At 40.3% G+C, this 19006-nt stretch overlaps 1 protein-coding gene across 3 annotated transcripts in view; it reads left to right on the top strand.

Moving 5' to 3' along the window:
- Window positions 1-17590: 17590 nt before the first annotated feature.
- Window positions 17591-19006, top strand: part of kremen1 (kringle containing transmembrane protein 1) — a 63295-nt gene continuing 61879 nt past the window's right edge. For all 3 annotated transcript variants that reach the window (XM_026186146.1, XM_026186145.1, XM_026186144.1), the window contains exon 1: window positions 17591-17957. In XM_026186146.1, coding sequence (XP_026041931.1) covers window positions 17879-17957 — 79 coding nt within the window. In that variant the 5' untranslated portion in view covers window positions 17591-17878. The remainder of the gene's footprint in view (window positions 17958-19006) is intronic.

Genomic DNA, 19006 nt, shown 5'->3' with positions numbered 1-19006 from the left:
TTACTTGCATCTGTATGTAGCACAACCACACAAAAGCTTGAGGTCAATTGGAAAGGCCCGTGATTTTGAAGGAATTATTCTTGTTTTTATGTAATATATTTAATATATTATAATTAGAATTATAATAAAAATATATCAGAAATGTTGTAAATGCCAAAACTGTATAATGGGGTCTATAGTTTCAGGCCTCTGTGAAGTAGTTGATTCTCAAATCTAGAGAGTGAAGTCCCAGTTTTGTTTATCAGTTGTGCACCAGTGCCTCCCACTTCTATTGCTATTCTGGTTGGAACCAGTTTGTGCTGTTTTATGGAAGGTGTAGTATACACAGTTGTAAGAAGTCTTTTTTTTGGACAGTTTTCCACATGAAATAGCATCCCCTTTTTTGGCCCCCATATGAAGAGTATATACAGTATATCAGCGGTCCCCAACCTTATTTGCGCCACGGACCGGTTTGTGCCCGACAATATTTTCACGGACCGGCCTTTAAGGAGTCGCATATAAATAAAACAAAATAAAACTAGTACCGGTACCAAAAAAAAGACGATTTATTCATAACACACGTGAAAAGACCCAGGAAAACCGAGTTAGTTTGTTACGATAACAAAATAACGCTAAAAACCGATAAAAACCCAGATAACCATACATTTCACTCTCGTTCACTCTCGTCTCTACTCTCGTGGCCCGGTACCAAATGACTCACAGACCGGTACCAGTCCGTGGCCTGGGGGTTGGGGACCGCTGCAGTATATGGCCATCACTATGGCCATCTATGGACAGTAGTTTATGTAAAATCATTAGAATTTTTTTTTCCTAATTATAATTAGAAAACAATATTATTACATGGAAAATTTTGCATTAGATATCACAATGTTCTACTTGAAAACAAAAATGGTGGTTGCTGAAAACAGGCTACTGTGCACCTCAACAGGCTGATTGGTGAGCCACAGCTGAACCCAGCATCTTTGTATATCAGACATTGGCAATTGGCAGTTGGCTGGTTCAGTTTGCACAGTGAGATTCATGTTTACTTCCACATGAAGGCTTCATGTAAAGAAGCCCAAATGCCATCTCGGCAACAGTTTTATAGTCAGATGAGACAAAGCTTGAGCTTTTTGGTCGCAAAGACAAGATACATGTTTGGAGGAGTAAGGTGAAGCCTCGACATCTAAGAACAGTGTACCAGCTGTCAAGCAACTGTCTTGCTCTGGTGCTGTTTTGCTGCCAGTGGTAGTGGTAAATTGTACAAAGGATATGAAATAATGAAGGAGTATTACCTCGAAATTCTTCAACTTCACCTCAAATCAGGAGCTAGATGGTTGAAATTTTGACACAATTTGGTGTTCCAGCAGGACAATCATCGCATATAAAATAGGCTGACCATAAACTCCTGGAATAATGGCCTTTTGAAAACCGCTGACGTCAACCCTATTGAAAAGATTTATGCCCTTGAAGAGTGTAAATGTCTGACCAAGACTACAAGTTGACATATTGTTAACCTTGATTTCTTAGGGATGATTTGACAAAGATTTGATACTAAATGCAATTTGTGATGTAAGGCTTGACACTTGCCATAATCCATAGCACGGGGGGGGGAATAGATGAATAATTGCAAATGTTACAGCACTGCAACAAAAAAAGGGTAAACATGATGCATATCAGACATTTTATGCATAAAAGAAACCCATCTTAAAACTATATTTTAATTTTACAAAATTAGAGTACTTTTTTTCCATAAAAATATCCCCAATTTAATGCTTCTCACGAGCTAATTTCTTTGTTATTGAACACTCTGAGTTTTATTTTCAGCTAATTTAGTTTTGGCTTGATGTTCTTTTCCAATTTCCTGTGATTTGCTTCAGTGCTGTGGGTCTAAAGATTCTTAATAAATATCCACAACGTTAATTTACTTGGATCTTAAGCAATTTTACTATCTTATCAGAGCTGTGACTACTAGAATACCAAGAAGATGGAATCCATAGTGAAGCTGACTAAAATAGCCCAAAGCTGAACCCTTAGCTTCTGTATCGACTCAAAGAGATGAGTCTTCAAACTACTCTGGACATTAACACTTAGTATAACTTTATCACTCGTAGCCCAGCTGCTATAACCCCCCACCCCCTAAATCATCTGTCATCAACATCTGAGGCTAAACTTCATCCCCTGAGGCACTATGAGCCACTCAGCAACCAGTGGCCGCTAGGACCCATGGCTCATTTTTCAGTGGAGTCAGTGCTTTTTATAATGGAGCACGTCATTCTCTCAGGCCACAATAAAGGCAGATACCTCACTTTACTACACCACAGATGAGCGTAGCAGAGCAAAAGAGAACCAGTATGCCCGATCCACCCTTACAGATGTTTGTCGTATGCTATGCCCAGCACAGGAAGCCATTAAACAGCGAATCAATCAACGGGATCTGTGGAAACTGGGGGGGGACAAACCTCCATGGAAAGCTTGTGGACGGGCACATTGCCAAGGGAGTGAGATGCACTACGCAGCTTGTACCAAATATAAATTCATTGCAGGCTCTTGGAAACACGTGTTTTCATAAATACGAAAGCTGGGTGGAAGCGATTTCCTGATTTTTGAGGGATTCAAATGCAAAGCGGTGGAAGGCATCAACAAAAGAAAAGTGCGAGGAGAAAATAAATAAAGATTGTTGGTGTTCACTTTCTATTTGCCCAGAGGGGGAAAAAAATCAAAGCTTATTCTCTTGCTAAGAAATCATTTTGGCGCTCATAATCCTCAAACAACATCCCGTTCCGATTTCTCTACTGAAAGAAATAGCAACCATTTTCAAAATAAACTTTTATGCTCAGATGTATTGTTCTCATGAATAAAGATGTACGCCCTGGTATTTCTTCATGGTGTGCAAAGATGCAGTTGTTCTTTGTGCTGCCTGTTTGTTTATGAATAAGTTCAGCCCTTGCAGATATGAATTCGTTTGTCCTGTGACCAACTTCAGTCCTTTCCCTATCTCTATTCACCAAGCATGAAAAGCTGCCTGCACACTTTGTGATTTCTTTCCATCTGTGTTGATTAGATCCTACTTACAGCCACATGGTTTAATGTTGTGTGGTCTACTCAGAACCAAACTGAGAACGACATCACGTTTGTAGGTTTAGGTTGTTAGTTGTAAAAGAATATTAGTTTATGAGTTTAAATGAGGATTTGTACAATACTATACTTTATCAATCTTTTCTAAGCATAGGCACACTCCAGATGACATCAAATATACAAATGGCTGCTGGACTCGTTGCTTTTCTTGTACCTGGGATCATTCTTCATGACTCTGCCACATGTTTGGGTTCCTTTTCAAGCTGAGTCAGATGATCTGATGGTTTGTGAGATGGATATTCTGCATGCTATGCTTTTCACAGTATATATTCATTCCAGGTTTCTTTTTTTGCCCATTTATATTTCTAAATCTTTGATTTATTGTCACGTGTCACTGGCAGGCATTAAAATACTGGCGTCAGTCCGGGGCAGAACCTCCAAGCTCTAGATATACAGTAATCTGTCAAAGGATAACTTTATCCCTATATGCCCAAGTCCCAGTATGTAAAGCTGAGTCAGTAATTCCCTGACTATAGATTTATGATAGCACCTGTCTGTTAGCACAGATCAAAATGTTTCAAAGTAAACTGTTCCAGCAGGCATGGGAATTCCCATCAAATCCAGCTCCAGAATCCCCCAGATCATCAAGAACTTTGTTCTTGCCATTAGAGATAAAGCTTTGCAATCCTCGCCAACCATTACACTTAATGATCTGCTTAAGTAGCCACGTTACGCCAAACCCAATTCCAAGAAGAAAGACAACTTCAAAAGGCACATATTCCTCCATGCTTGGTTTGTTTTTTCCTCCTTTTTTCTCGTTATCATGCACTGTGGAACTTGTACGATGAATAGATATGATAAAGAAAGAATTAAAAGTCTGTTTTGTGCATGTGCATGTTTCCCTCTAAGGATTTTTGTGTGTGTCTCTGAGTGGGTGTGCACGTAGTCTGAAACCGTGTGAGTCGTAGTACAGAGACACCACACACATGCACTGGAGATATCTTTCGAATGAAACCATGCCAGTAGAGACGAAGGCAAGCCTGGGCTGGTATCTTTTTTTTTTACATTTACTGTCATTAATCAAAAACATCTAAATATTCAGTGCTTCAAGCACAAGTGCTTTTTCACTATCATTTAACCTGGTGCAACCAGCTTGACCGACTTCTATTGAGTCTACTGAGTGCATGAAATGATTCATTCACAATTGTTTATGCTCACTTTCAAGACACTGTCGCACTCTGTTTTGTATCTGTTTAGCCCACATTCAGAGGCCCTGGAGGCAGATTTTGTTTACTGTCTAGGCGCACTTGCTTGTGATGTCTCTGGATGTTCTGCTCTGTTTGTGTCTGGATATACCTGCTTATGGATGTGCGATAAATATCACCGGGGCTTTGAAGGTCCTTTATTTTTCTCTCTGTCTCATTATGAATTCTTATTGCTGTGATTCACTATTTTCTCTCTCTTCCTCAGTGCGTCCAAACTCACAAGGTCAAAGATCTCATAAGTATTCATGTCACTGCTGCACTACTCTAATCTATGTCTATAAACTTTAGGAATTCAGCACTCGCATTTTTTTATTCACACATAACTTTGAGGATTGAAAGAGAATTAATTAAAAACTTTTAACTGCAAAGCTAAAAGAATTGTTTAATTAATATATTTTGCTAATCAGCTAATTGTTTCCTTTAAGCAAAAAATGGCAGACTTTGCCTAGTTCCCCTGTTTATCAAATATATTCTTTGTCTCATCAGAACACTATTATTTTGTTTTACTATAGTCTCATGAAATAATTACTTTTTAAATTTTTATTTATTACTTTTTCACTAAAAAGAATAACAAAACACTTATTGCCTATTTTGAATAGAATATTTATCAATGCAATGTCTTAATTTTCTGTGGGGTTTTTTTTGCATTATACACCATATATTCAGCCCTAGATAAAGGTATTCTATATCAAGCTTACCAAACACACCACGTTCTATGTGGCAAATTGTACACTCACCAGAGGCTTTGTTAGTTACACCTTTCGAGGTGTCGAACCCTCTGTTGGCTTTTAAACCATAATAGTATCACAGAGTTCCTGCAGATTTGTTGGCTACGTGGAGTACAGAAGTCTGGTGAGGAACTTTGTCGCATGGAGTCACACAAACCACCTGCAACTCAACACCTCAAAGACTAAGGAACTGGTTGTGGACTTCAGGAGGTCCAGAGAAGGTCCACTGCCGGTTCAGATAGAGGGGGAGGAGGTGGAGGTGGTCAACAAGTACAAGTACCTCGGGCTGTGGGTGGACAATAAACTGGACTGGTCATGCAACACAGAGCACCTGTATAAAAAAGCCCAAAGCCGACTGTACTTCCTCAGGAGGCTGAGGTCTTTTAACATCTGCAGGAAGCTCCTGAGGATGTTTTACCAGTCAGTGGTTGCTGGAGTACTTTTCTATGCTGTGGTGTGCTGGGGGAGCAGCACAGCAAAGAAGGACTCATCCAGGCTGGAGAAACTGATCAGGAAGGCTAGCTCTGTGGTCGGCATGAAGCTGGACACTCTGGTGACAGTGGCAGAGAAAAGGACATTAAAGAAACTGATGGACATTATGGACAATGCCAGGCATCCTCTGCACACGGCCATAAACAATCAGAAGAGTCTGTTCAGTGACAGGTTGCTTCTCCCAAAGACAAGAACTAACAGACTTAAAAACTCCTTTGTCCCACACGCCATCAAACTGTTTAACTCCTCTCTGGAGGGGAGAGGGAGGGGAAACAGGAGGACAAAGGAGGGAACAACTAAGCTGTAGTGCCTCTTCACCTCACTGTGCAATACCTTTTGTGCAATACTTTTGTAAATAGTCAACGGTGCAATAGACTCAATACTTGAAATGTGCAATTCACTTGTATTTTTATTTTTATTCCTATTTATTCTATTTATCCCCTTTGTATATTTTATTTATACTTTATTTATATCTCTGTATTTATATATATGTGTGTGTGTATAACTCTGTAACTTCTGTCGGTGCTGTGCTTTTTTGGAAATCGAATTTCCCAGAGGAACCCACCCGAGGGATTAATAAAGTTCTATCTTATCTTATCTTATCTTATCTTATCTCAACATACAAATTTCACATTCAACCACATCCTAAAGGTGCTCTATTGAGACCTGGTTACCACTGAGGCCATTTGAGCAGCAATCATTTGAGCTTCGGAACATGTCTCAGTAACCTGCAGTCTTGGGCAGATGAGTAGAGTGTGGACATAAATGGATGGATATGGTCAGCAACAATAGTCAGGTAGTCTGTGGCATTTAAATGATGCTCAGTTGGCACTGAGTGGCTCAAAGTGTGCCAAGAAAATATCCCCCACACAGTTACACCACCACCGCTGATACAACAAACACTGGATCGATGATTTCATGATGGCTGCACCAAATTTTTCACCCTTCCATTTTTTCATGTTGGAACCAAAATCGAGACTTATCAAAGCAGACGATCTTTTCTCGATCTTCTGTTGTCCAGTTTTGGTAAGTCCATGTGATTTGTAATCTAAGTTTCCTCTTCTCAGCTGATAGAAGTGCCACTCAGTGTGGTCTTCTGCTGCTGCAGCCAATCTACTTCAGTGCTCTGATGGTTTGTGCGTTCAAAGATGCTTTTCTGCATACTTTGGTTGTAATGAGTAATTATTTGAGTTACTGTTGCCATCCTGTCAGCTCCAAACAGTATGAGCATCTCTGCCTCTGACATTAAGAAGATAGAAAGCTACCACTTACTAGATATGCTCTCTTACTTTGACCTCCGTAAATCCTAGAGACAGTTCTGCTGCAAATGTCTAACAGATAAACAGTTTCTGAAACACACCAGCATGTCTGGCATCAACAACTATGCATGTTCACAACTACTGAAATCACTTTACTTCCCCATTCTGATGCTGGGTGTAAATGTCTACAAGCCTAAATGCACTAAGTTGCTACTGTGTGACTGGCTGATTACATATTGGTGTTAAAGAGCAGTTGAGTAGGTGTACCTAACAAAGTGGCCGGTGAGTCTACGTGTCTCTCTACATAGACTCTGAAGAGAAATTCATTTAAAATGAGCTTTTAAGGAAATGTTTGATATTTTGGGAAATGGGTTTATTTTATTTTTCCCCCTTGTGCTTTAAATTAAAGAGAATTGATTCCACATTTTTTTCCAGTAAATATGTTGCTGGAGCCAGCAGCTGGCTAACTTAGCGCATAGACTGAAGCCAGAAAGGAAACACAGTAAAAAACAAAACAAATGATTAATATGAAAAACCACTGTATTCTGGAGTTTACTGGATGTACTTTATGATCATTTCTTAGAACTTCAAGCAGCAGAACCTCCAAACCTATTAGTCCTGACTACAACTCAGTTTCACTTTGCAAGCAAGGATTTGACATGCTTTGTGAACTGACTGTTCATGGATTGCATGTAAGAATGTCGTTTCGTTTCAATTTGTGACTACGATGTAATGGGAGACCAACCAAACAACAGCACAACATGGCATATTAACAGTGACCGTGCCGGGGTCGGGTTGGCCTTGTTTATATGCTGAAGCCATAAACCTGTAAACATACATTTGTCTTTGCACTCTGAGACCTGTAACGAGGCTCATGAGTGTTGTCATTGTAGTTATGTGACTCTACAGACCTTTGTTTCTGTTTTCCCATGGCCATAAAGTGTTTAGTTGCGGAATTAAATGTGACGTCAAGACCCTTGCCATCATCCTTTTGTGTAGCTTGTGTAAACGCTGTAGCCATACCATGTTTTGGAACCTCAAAGTGTGTTTCTCAGAAGTTTACATTATGCATATGGTGGACTGTGTTGCCTGGTTTGCATACCCTGCTTAGGTGACATGAAAAACCTATCCATCACAGCATGTTTGCAATTGGCCCTCAATATATGCCACAAAGGTAAACTGCTGGAACTGTTTGTGCTCAAAATGAGGATTTGAATTAATGCTGATTCAGGCCTGGTGACCACTTTTTGAAATCCTTTGAAGAATCTTTCACAAGTCTACAAAGAAACCAGAATTAAAGGGAGTCTGTGTAGACTTTTAGGTTTCACATGAGCAGTCCCAATGATAAATTGTGTTTTGTTGTTTAGAAGCTAAATTTGAGCTTTAGTGCCATGGCTTTGGACCTGTATGCTCCATAAGTTCTCGAGATAAATAAGAGATACCGCAGATATGCTCAGTTTTCCATTAGCTTCTCTTCCTCTGTGTCTTCCTGTGAATCAGATTTTCTGTCACTGTCAGCCCACAATAAAGATGTATCACAAATGAATGCTCTGATTAGGGACTTTATAGCAGGAAGTCCGGAACAATTGGCCAACGAGCTTCTGGCTCTTTCCCTAGTCTATGATGAGTTGGAGGAATGATGATAATAACAACCGTGATGTCCTTATCTACACTGTTTTTATCATTTATCCTACTCAGTAAGAGTATAACAATTCTCCAAATCCACTGTTTATTTCATACCACTGTCTTTAATTTCGACAGAGGACATAAATAAGAAAAAATTAGCAGGAAAAAAAACAGAATTGTTACACCTCTACGAATCTTCATAATCAGGGTTAGGGTTATCTATCTATCTATCTATCTATCTATCGATCTATCGATCGATACATAGATAAGATACATAGATAAGATACATAGATAAGATACATAGATACATAGATAGATAGATACATAGATAGATAGATACATAGATACATAGATAGATATAGACATATGCGTGTGTATGTGTGTTATGGTTTAACACGATTTTTTTAAACATACTAGGGTCTAATTTACTGTATGTCACAGAAGCTCCACCCACCTGTGCTTGACAACCTTCTATTTACGAGCAGCACCCACTCAGATCAAATTTGACCTAAAGGGAGAAGTGCTAAATTGGCTTGTTTCAGACAGCGAATGAAGTGAACGGCTGTACCAAGGCCCAATTTGAGATAAATAAAGGTTACTTTGAACTATGACTCATGCAAAGACACTCATCAAAATATGGACCTAGAAAGGAGCATTATAGGTTTCTTTTAACTTTGGGACCACGTGTGTTAGATCAGTGATGAGGAGGAAAGACATTAGCAATAATCTTAGAGAATTATAGCACAGTTATTGCTGCACACTAATCTGGAAAGGTTTTTATAGCCATTTCCAAACAATTTGAAGTCCATCATTCAGCAGTGAGAAAGATTAATCATAACATTCAAGATAGTTACCAATTCTTCCAGGAGTGGACGTCCCTACAAATTCACAGAAATGTCAGACCATAAAGTGCTCATAGAAACTGCAAAAGACCCAGAGCTACGGGCCTCACTTAGCATGTTAACTGTTAAAATTCATGACAGTGTAATTAGAAAAATACTGAGCAAGAATGGCTTGTTTGGAAGGGTTGCCAGGAGAAAGCCTCTTGAAGGGTATGGCAGTATGGCTTAGATTTGCAAAGTTGCATCTAAACAAACCACAAGACTTCTGGAACAATTTCCTTTGGACAGACGAGACCACGGAGATATTTGGCTGTAAATGCAAAAAGCCACATTTGGTGGAAACCAAGCAGCATATCAACACAAACTCCTCGTGCCAACTATTAAGCACATACACCTCACATTCAGCAACCGGCGAAAAAACTGAAATAACAACTGGATTTTCCTGAAATCCAAAAAAGAGACTTTTGTTTTTCTCTTTTATGTCTGTGCTTGATTATGGTGATGTGATTTATATGCATGTGTCCTCACAGTGCTTACACATGCTGAATTCTGTCTGTCATGGAGCACTGAGATTCATTACCATCTTTAAAGCTCTTACTGACCACTTTTGTTGCATGTTCAGATTAGGTGGTCTGTTTTTCATGTCCTTGACTCGACCACTGATATATTGTTATTTATAAGGCTGCTTTTGATTTGCCCCCATCTCACTAATGGAGCTACATTCATTAAAAAATGATTGTCATAAAGTAGGTCCCAAGATTAATTCCTACTCTGTCCACCAGTGCATAGAGTATTCTAGAGTCAAATGTGAGGCCATCTGTTTGACAGCTAAACTTTAACCAAAACTGGGTCATGCAACATGACAATGCTCCCAAGCACAGCAGCAAATCTACAACAGAATGGCTGAAAAAGAAAAGGTGAGGCAATGGCCCAGTCAAATTCCAGACCGGCAGGACTGCAAGAGAGCTGTGCATAAACAAATGTCTGCAAACCTCAATTAAACTGAAACAACATTGTAAAGAAGGGAGGGCCAAAATTGACTTCAAGTTATTGCTGCTAAATGTGGATCTACAAGCTGGTTAATCATGAGGCGTACTTAATTTTTTATACACTGCATCTGTGTTTCGCACAGAGTAACATATCAAGTATTGTTGTTCGTCTCAGCGTGTATTTACCTAATTTTAACACTTAGTAAGGCCCAGATAATTTTTTATTGTTTCCTGATGTACAAAACCTTAGAAATAAAACTAAATTGAATTGAATTGAATTGAATTGACAGAGAGTGTAGCTCATTTTTATACAGCAATAAGGTAATTTTATGTTTGAGTTTACAACTCATTCTGATAGCCACCAGAAACCAAAACTTTGGTTGGTTTATGCTTTAAATTAAAAAATCTGCTTTCATTGGTTCAGTTTTAGTGTGTTAATCCAATAATAAACAAAACAATGTTTTAGAGGATTGTTTTTTTGGTTTGTCTAACTCATAGATTTTCATTTATGTCTGTTGTACTTTAATAGGCTGTATGTAATACAAATTTGTGGCTTGGTAGAGCTCTACTCTCAGCAATTAAAAATATTTTTACTGTTTTTTTAAAGAATTATTTTTCTGCTGTTTCTCTGCACCACTGCTGTTGTTGCCACCCTTTCCCCAGTAAATTGTCTTGCATCACCAAATAAATCCATCACTTTTTATGGGATTTCCGAAAAAAGAAATGATCACTTATGCAGGAACCAGGGTCTGGTTTACAAGAGTTGAAATGCTTTAGGTTTGGTTTTTGGTTTGGTTATAAAAGTTTTTGAGGCCTCCAATGTGTTTGGCCAGTGAGCCTGATAGACAAGGTGCAAGAAACATGAATGATGTGCATTCATTGTGCCTAACCTGCCAACACGGACGATGATGCAATTCTACACTGCAATCATCGAGTCCATCCTCACCTCCTCCATTGCCGTGTGGTACGCTGGAGCCACTATCAGGGACAAACAGAGACTGCAGCGTGTTGTGCGCTCTGCTGAGAAGGTGATTGGCTGCAGACTCCCATCTTTGCAGGACCTGTACACCTCCAGGACATTGCGGCGTGCAGCTCGGATCTCAGCTGACCCTTCTCACCCTGGACACAGTCTGTTTGACCTGCTCCCCTCAGGCAGGAGGCTCCGGTCCATTCGCACCAGAACCTCTCGCCATAAGAACAGTTTCTTCCCCTCTGCTGTCGGACACATGAACAATAACCATATGACTGTTCCCACCACTAACACATGACCCTACGCTGTGTTCACTGCATCATTCCATGTTTGGCACTGATCACCACCTGCACTCATGTATATATCTTTCTACGTAGCACTCTTAATTCTTATTCTCATGTATATATCTCATGTATATCTCATGCACATATCTTTCTACGTAGCACTTTAATTCTTATTCCTACTTTTATTTTTTCATGTCTATTTAAGTGCTATTTATGACACTATGTTTGCACTGAAGCACCGCAGCAATTTCCTAATGTTGTAAACCTGCTCAACATTTGGCAATAAACCCCTTTCTGATTCTGATTCTGATTCTGATTCTAAAAAATGAGTCCTGGGTTGCAGCGTCACCAGGTCATTTTGTTTTTGTGCTCGGAGTTTATCCACTGAGGGAGGGGCAGCCTCCCTGAGCAAAACAAGTGGCCTGGTCTGATGAGTTTCCATTTCGCTGCAACATTTGCATGATGGGATCCAAATTTAGTATAAACAACATGAAAGCATTGATATATCCTGCTTTGCATCAACAGTTTAGGCTGCTGGTGACGTAATCATGTGGAGAATATTTTGAACTCCATAGTACCAAATGAGTATTGTTTAACCAGCAAAGTCTTTTATTACCACAGTGTACTCGTACTGTGATGGTGGCTAACATCATGTCACCTACCTCAAACTAGTTTTTTGAACATGATAATGAGTTCACTGTACTCAAATGGCAACAGTCAAAAGTTCTCAGTCCAAACAAGTGCCTTTGTCATGTGGTGGAACAGGAAATTCACATTGTGGATATGCAGGCAAAAAAATCTGCAACAACTGCTGCAACGTGCTGTCATGTTGGAATGGACCAAAATGTCAGAGGAACGTTTCCAGCACTGTGTTGAATCTATGCCATGAAGAATTAAGGCAGTTCTGAAGGCAAAAGGGGGTCCAACCCAGTTCTAGCAATGTGTACATAATGTAGTGGCTGATTGTTTGTGGTTGAGTTGGCTGAGGAGCTCAGGAGGTAAAACAGGTGATCTGTTAATTGGAAGCTTTGTATTTCAGTAGCTTGCTGTGCTGGTCTGTGTGCCAAAGTATTCTTGGGTGAAATGATGAACCCCAAGTTGCCCTCAGATGCAGACAGAAAAGAACTTAGGCATAAAAAATGCTTTTATGAATGTGTGAATGAGTTGAAAGTTGAAAAGTGCTATATAAGAATGAGTCTATTAACCCAAATTATATATGTAAAATGAAATAAATGAATATAATTTAATTTGTATGTTATGTTATAGAAACCTGTTCCGTCTTTCTTTCTCTGCTTCTAGTTTCTTCTTCTCCTCTTTTTGTCTCTCTTTTAAAGCAGATATAGCTGAAAGATGTTACAATAAACATTCCAGAGGGTGTCACCCACCCGGAGACTAATTAGAGACCTGGGAGGCTGAGCAAGATGGATGACTGCTGTGTGTGTCAGTGAAGAGAGGCGGAGGAGGAGGGGCCGTGCTGCTACAGCGGCTGATGGTTATATGCAGGTGGCTGGATATAAACAGTGGCTTTTATCTTGGCTTTGAACACGGGTAAGCTCAGGGGCCTGTACAGGTGTGTACGCAGGGCATGAGAGTTGAGAGAAGATGGTGGTTGGGGAGTCGTTACTGGTTCAGAAAAGGCCAGAGGCAGTCATTTGTCAAAGAGAGCCCACTTTGGCGGATCTTTGCTGGGGTCATAGAGTGCCATAGTAATGTGTGTTGTGTTGTGTGTGTGCAACCACTAATGATGTGGATCATATAGACACTGATGTGGCCATGTGGGGAGGGGGGAGGGGGGGTGTTGGCCAGGTCGCACAGACTTCAAACAACAACCAGATGCTTTGGTTGAGTAATCGCATTGACTCACTGTGTCCCCCATAGGACTAGACAAAAGGAGTTGTGCGTCAATGTGTGTGCCAGAGTGTTTTGTTTTTAATTAGTGTAATGAGCCAGGCGATGGCAGAGATTATTTTGGCACTGAGGAGAATGATCCCGACAGCAAACAGTGACTCAGTGTTGATGTCAAAGAGGGAGAAAAAATATCTTTCTTCTTGTCACGTTGCAGCCAAAAGGAAAAAAAAACGGAGGAGTTTTTGTTCATAAGGGTGCGAGACGCACGTCCCAGTTCTCCTTAATTTTAGCCTCAGAAGTGTTGCCTGTCCCTGCTGGGATGTGCTAGTTTTTAAGATTAATCCATCAAATTACATTCGAGTTTTCTTTCTTAGGAGATAGCTTTAGTTATGGATATACAGATAGTTCAGGTATTCTTGTGATTTTTCTGGCGTGGGTGTTGAAAAAAGTCCTATTGCAACAATAATGTGTGATCCAAGCAATAATAATATAAATCACTCTGGTTAGTGTCCCCTTTAACCATTTTCAACTTTCCCGGATCATTTTTATACCTGATAATTCCTTTTAGTGATAGTCTTGATTATTTTGGTAATAGCCTCATCTGATCATCTTTAAATGTTCTCAACACCCAAGAAACAATCCAAAGATACAATACAGACCAGTGATTTTGTTATTACTAATGTGATTGGTTGAATTACAATTATGGTAATCAAAACAATCCATCCATTCGCTTATCAGAGTCGCAGGGGTGCTGGAGCCTATCCCAGTCGTCTTAGGGCGAGAGGCGGGGTAGACTGTGGACAGGTCGCCAGTCTGGCGCAGGGCTAACACATAGACAACCATTCGCACCCACACCTATGGGCAATTTAGAGTTTCCAATTAACTGCATGTTTTTGGACTGTGGGAGGAAGCCAGAGTACCCGGGGAGAACCCACGCAAACATGGGGAGAACATGCAAACTCCACACATCTGATGGTGGAATTGAACTCAGGACCGTCTTGCTGTGAGGCAACAGTGCTAACCACAATGACACCGTGCTGCTCACTATCTCAAGAAATCGGAACATCAAACTTTAGGTAGCAGCAGAAATGTCAGAACCAGCAAACTCTGTATGGGCCATTTGTGACCCAGGGGCTCTATATAATGTGGTTCTCTGAAATGCCAAGAGCAAAAGCCTAGATGGAGAAATAATATTCAGCTACAAAAGAAAGAAATGTGACATTAAGATTCAGGGCTAGGCACTCGTGTTTACCCAAGAGAGAACAAGTACATGACATAGTCTTGGCCCCGAATTTGTGAATTCAAAGCATCTTGGCCAACTTCTTATTCAGCTATGCATAACTTCGCATTGGCAGGCAGGTCAGGGATGCTGAAGTACTTTCTAATACATCTCAGTGGATTATTCTTGCTGTGACCTCCAGCCCCCATCCTGTATAACTCAACAGTCAGGACACATAGCAGGGTGAGGGGCTCTGCTGCAGCCACCCATGCTAAAAATCCATACACGTGATACTGGAAGAAACGTACTTAAAGGAAAACAATCAGAATTCCTAAAGGGCAAAATGCCAAAAATATGGATGATAACTAAATAAATAAGTGTGAATGAGATGTGTGGAAGTGCCAGCTTATTTCTGAAGACGGCAAAAAGGGAGAACAGAATTACAGTAACTCCAGCAGACCACAAGGAATGTGGCCGGGCAGCATGTACAGACAAGCCCAGCATGCAATCAGACACACGGACTCACATGCACGCACACACACACACACACACACACACACACACACACACACACACACACACACACACACACACACACACACACACACAGATACAAAGAAGACAAAGGAAGCCTTGCTACTTAAACTGCACAGCATCTCAGACTGATAGCGCCAATTCACATTCATTTTCACATGGACAGGATGTTTTCTTTTATCCCACTGGCACAAAATCTGTTTGTGTGAGGATAAACACATAACACACCATATTTAAAATAATAAACACAATTTTGTTCACATAATTGCAGAAAAAACAGTTTATGGCCTCACTGGCATTCCAAAGAAATTGCCATCTGATATTATCTAAGCCCTAAATTGTAAATAAATACTATCTGGCTGAACTGACAGCACAAAAACAGCCGTCATGTCTTTAAGGACATTTGGAGTAATAATAACAATAAAAGCCAGAGGAAGATTTTAGTGAACCTGGTCATGTGCTTTAAGAAAATGAGGCTAGGTTGGAAATGTAAATCCATATAGAGTCTAACAAATCTGAACTTCTCAAGCAAGAGGAGATAGAGAGAAACAGAAACTGCATAATGACAATTTCAGGGCAGCAGTAAGTTCATGAACGGTTGGATGATGCAACAATTTAAAGGAAATAAACAGATGAATAGTTCCAAAGAAGAAAAAATGTGTTTTTTAAGGCTTAAGTGAGAGTCCTGGCATTACCCCAGTTGAAATGGTGTGGTCAGAAGAGGGCTGTTCAGTCTAGACATCCAACAAATCTTAATGAACTGTAACAGTTTCACGAGGAATGGTCCAAACTTCCTCCTCAGAAACTGCTATAGCAAATTCTAAATGGAGGCTGGTGCTGATAAAGGCTCTACAGGTTTGAAGGGTATTGAAAAGCTACAAACTTTTCTGTCCTACAATGTTAACCCCTTTCACATTTTGCTTCTCAAGACATTCAAAATCGGTGGTTATGGATGAACACAATAGTACATTAATTAGTCAGAAGATAGCTACACATTTTATTAATTGACTGGAATAATTAAGACTATAGAGTAAGTATAAAGTAGCAGACGTGTACAGTACTTGAGTTCGACAGCCACAGGTGAATATTTTAGGTTTAGGTTTAGATATAATATTCCTTAAATATGTCAGACTAAAAGCTGGCTGTTCTACAGTAATGCAATTCAAACAAACAAACAAAAAAGTCACAGTCATAGCAAACGTCCAACGTAGTTAAATTCTAAGAACTTCCTTTCTCCTAAACAGTCCCAGTCTTTGAATTTAAAACAAGTTAAGCTTTTACCAGCAAGCATCTCAAGGCCACACAGTCGCATTTGTCCAAAGGGCACACGTCATGCTAGATTACTTTCCCAGAACACCCCTTCTCAACCCAGTCTTTTTGGCCAAATAAATGTTGAGCTTTCCCACCCCCCTTTCAGCATGGCGGAATCATACTACTTTTAGTCTAACGGGCTGCTGTTTGGGCTTGAAAGCGTGTTCTCAGTGCTTCATGGTGATTGCTGTTAAACACGTGAGGGTGCTGTTTCTCACGAGGTCAGACTGACTGACTGTAATGTAATAATAAAGGGCCGAGAAGTGCTCACAGTGGGCTTGTACACTCAGTGCACCTGTTTCTATTAGTGAATAGGGCTGGACAAGCTTCGGTGGAGATATGCAAAAGAGCAACCGTAGAATTAGGATCTGACTTTCCGATTTTAGATTGTGATAGTTGTGTTTTCTTTACGAACAATTAAAGGTTTTCACATGAACAATAAATAAAGCAAAACGCAGATAAATATATAAATAAATGTAGGCCTTAAATGTTTTGTGATTTGTTAAGTTTTTTTGATCAGAAATCCCGCCAAAAAAAGTAATTTCTTCCAAGAAATACTTAACAAGTAGTTTCCCCAGCTTCATTCCTCCAGTTAATCTCGTTTGTGTTAAGATGTGAGACTATACTAAACTATGGCTTTACTCACTTTTCATCTTTTCCACACTTTTGACCATATTTTCTTATATTAGAAGGATGTTTGGCCTCTCCTTGTCTTTTGTTTAACACAGTGCATGAGAGGGCATGGTTTCCAAACACAGTGGACCATTAGTTATATTTAGACTCATCATAAAAACAGACAAAATAATATTTCAGAATGTTTATAATGTGTTTCTTATAGTCTTATAGCATGTTTTCCATTAACTGCCCTGCTTTATGGTAGTATTGAGCCCCAGCTGTGTCGCTACTCTGCCCGTGTTGACCTAAAACATGCTTCATTGTCGTTGTGATTGTATTGGATACTGATTTATTATATTGTTTTAGTTTAGCTGTAATATTAAACTTGGTTTGCGGTCAGTTGTGATTATTATGCTTTGATGTGATTTGATTTTTAACTTTGCGGACCTGCTGTTCATTGCACCACAGAGACCACCTTTAAAACCCCATCGCGCCACCCTCTCTCCCTCCCTCCTCCTCTTTTCTTTCTGCTGCTTTCCCAGTGCTGCAGGTTGAATCCATTGCCCCTATTTCCTGTCACATGGGTTGGAAATAGGATCCCTGTTTTCTACTATCTGGTCTCGTCGTAGTGGTGTCAGTGTAGTAGTAGCTGTAGGACCTGCCTTGAAGTTCAGGGACTTTTTAACACCGGCCAAAGCGCGACTCCTGCACAGACACAGACAGACAAGCAGCAAGTCAGACAGCCAGTCAGTCAGTCGGTCCAGCAGCCTGCCGCTCTGCGCACCCGTCCGTCAGGCTGCACTTCACCTGAGAGCGAATTCAGACTCTTTAATCACACGATGGATTCCTGGACCGTCACCTCTGCTCTGCTTCTCGCTGGCTTTATTTCTTCCGCGGCTTTTAATGATTTCGACACCGGTAAGTCAAACTTTTCTCTTCGCCTTTTCCTTGCAACGGGTTTGCGTCTCCAAAGTTCCTCTTTAGCGCGACGCACAAGCGCTTCTCTTCTTTAAAGAGAAAAAACAAACAAACAGCACAACTCGCACTAAAAAGTGCAGCAGTCCTAAATATGCTCATGATACTCTTGGTATTTGTTTCGCTATCCCACATCTTGCAGTTAGCAGTAACTTCATTCATAGTTAATCGCCTTGGTAAAAATCCCACTACGGCATTGTTTCCCAAACGGCATGAGGTATTTAATTGAGAGGTTTACAGTTTCCCTCCGAGCAGCCAAAGCTCACAGGGAAATTGTTTTGATTTTTCGGCTGCAGGGAGGAGAGTGGTGCTCTGGAGTGAAGTGTCTGGTCTGACGATCAGGCGTCACTTCCACACGTACTAAGATAAACACTTGTGCTCCTAACTGTAAGGTGTCCGGGACACATTCGTACCATGACGTTTACGGACCACAGGTCGCCTTTATTATATTGTTTTACAGACATTGTTTTAATGTAATCAGGGAAACGGCGAGTTTCCCTGATTACATTAAAATAAGACAAACCTGCAGCTGCCTCACAATCCACTTTCCAACACATCCGGCTCTATTTTTATTTACCTCTTCTACATCAGCCCCTCAAAGTTCAACGGATACATTTGAACTGATTGCATTTTCAGCTTTTCTTGCAGAAATAAAACATTTTTCATTCCCAACATCATATCGCCAGAGGAGGCCTGCTGGCTGTTTAATTGAACCGTGCAAATACGGGTTCTCCCCGGAATGAACTTGAAACCGTCCGCTAAGTCATCTGATATCACCCGTTTAATTTGCCATCAAGTTCAGATTAATACGCAAAGGGTACGCTTGCGTCTATCTGCTGCACTTCAAAGTAACAGCCGGATCCCCAGTGAGAGCCGCCTGCTCTGAGACTATTTTGTTTGAATGTGAATATCTAATAATGATGACCGCACTAACCAGCTTCTCCTTGCTGTAATTTGTGCCGCGTTTCATGTCGAAGCAGCAAATCCTCATG

Source organism: Astatotilapia calliptera, chromosome 12, assembly GCF_900246225.1.
Source record: "Astatotilapia calliptera chromosome 12, fAstCal1.2, whole genome shotgun sequence".
Taxonomy (NCBI): domain Eukaryota; kingdom Metazoa; phylum Chordata; class Actinopteri; order Cichliformes; family Cichlidae; genus Astatotilapia; species Astatotilapia calliptera.
This window is presented reverse-complemented; position numbering and strand designations above follow the sequence as displayed.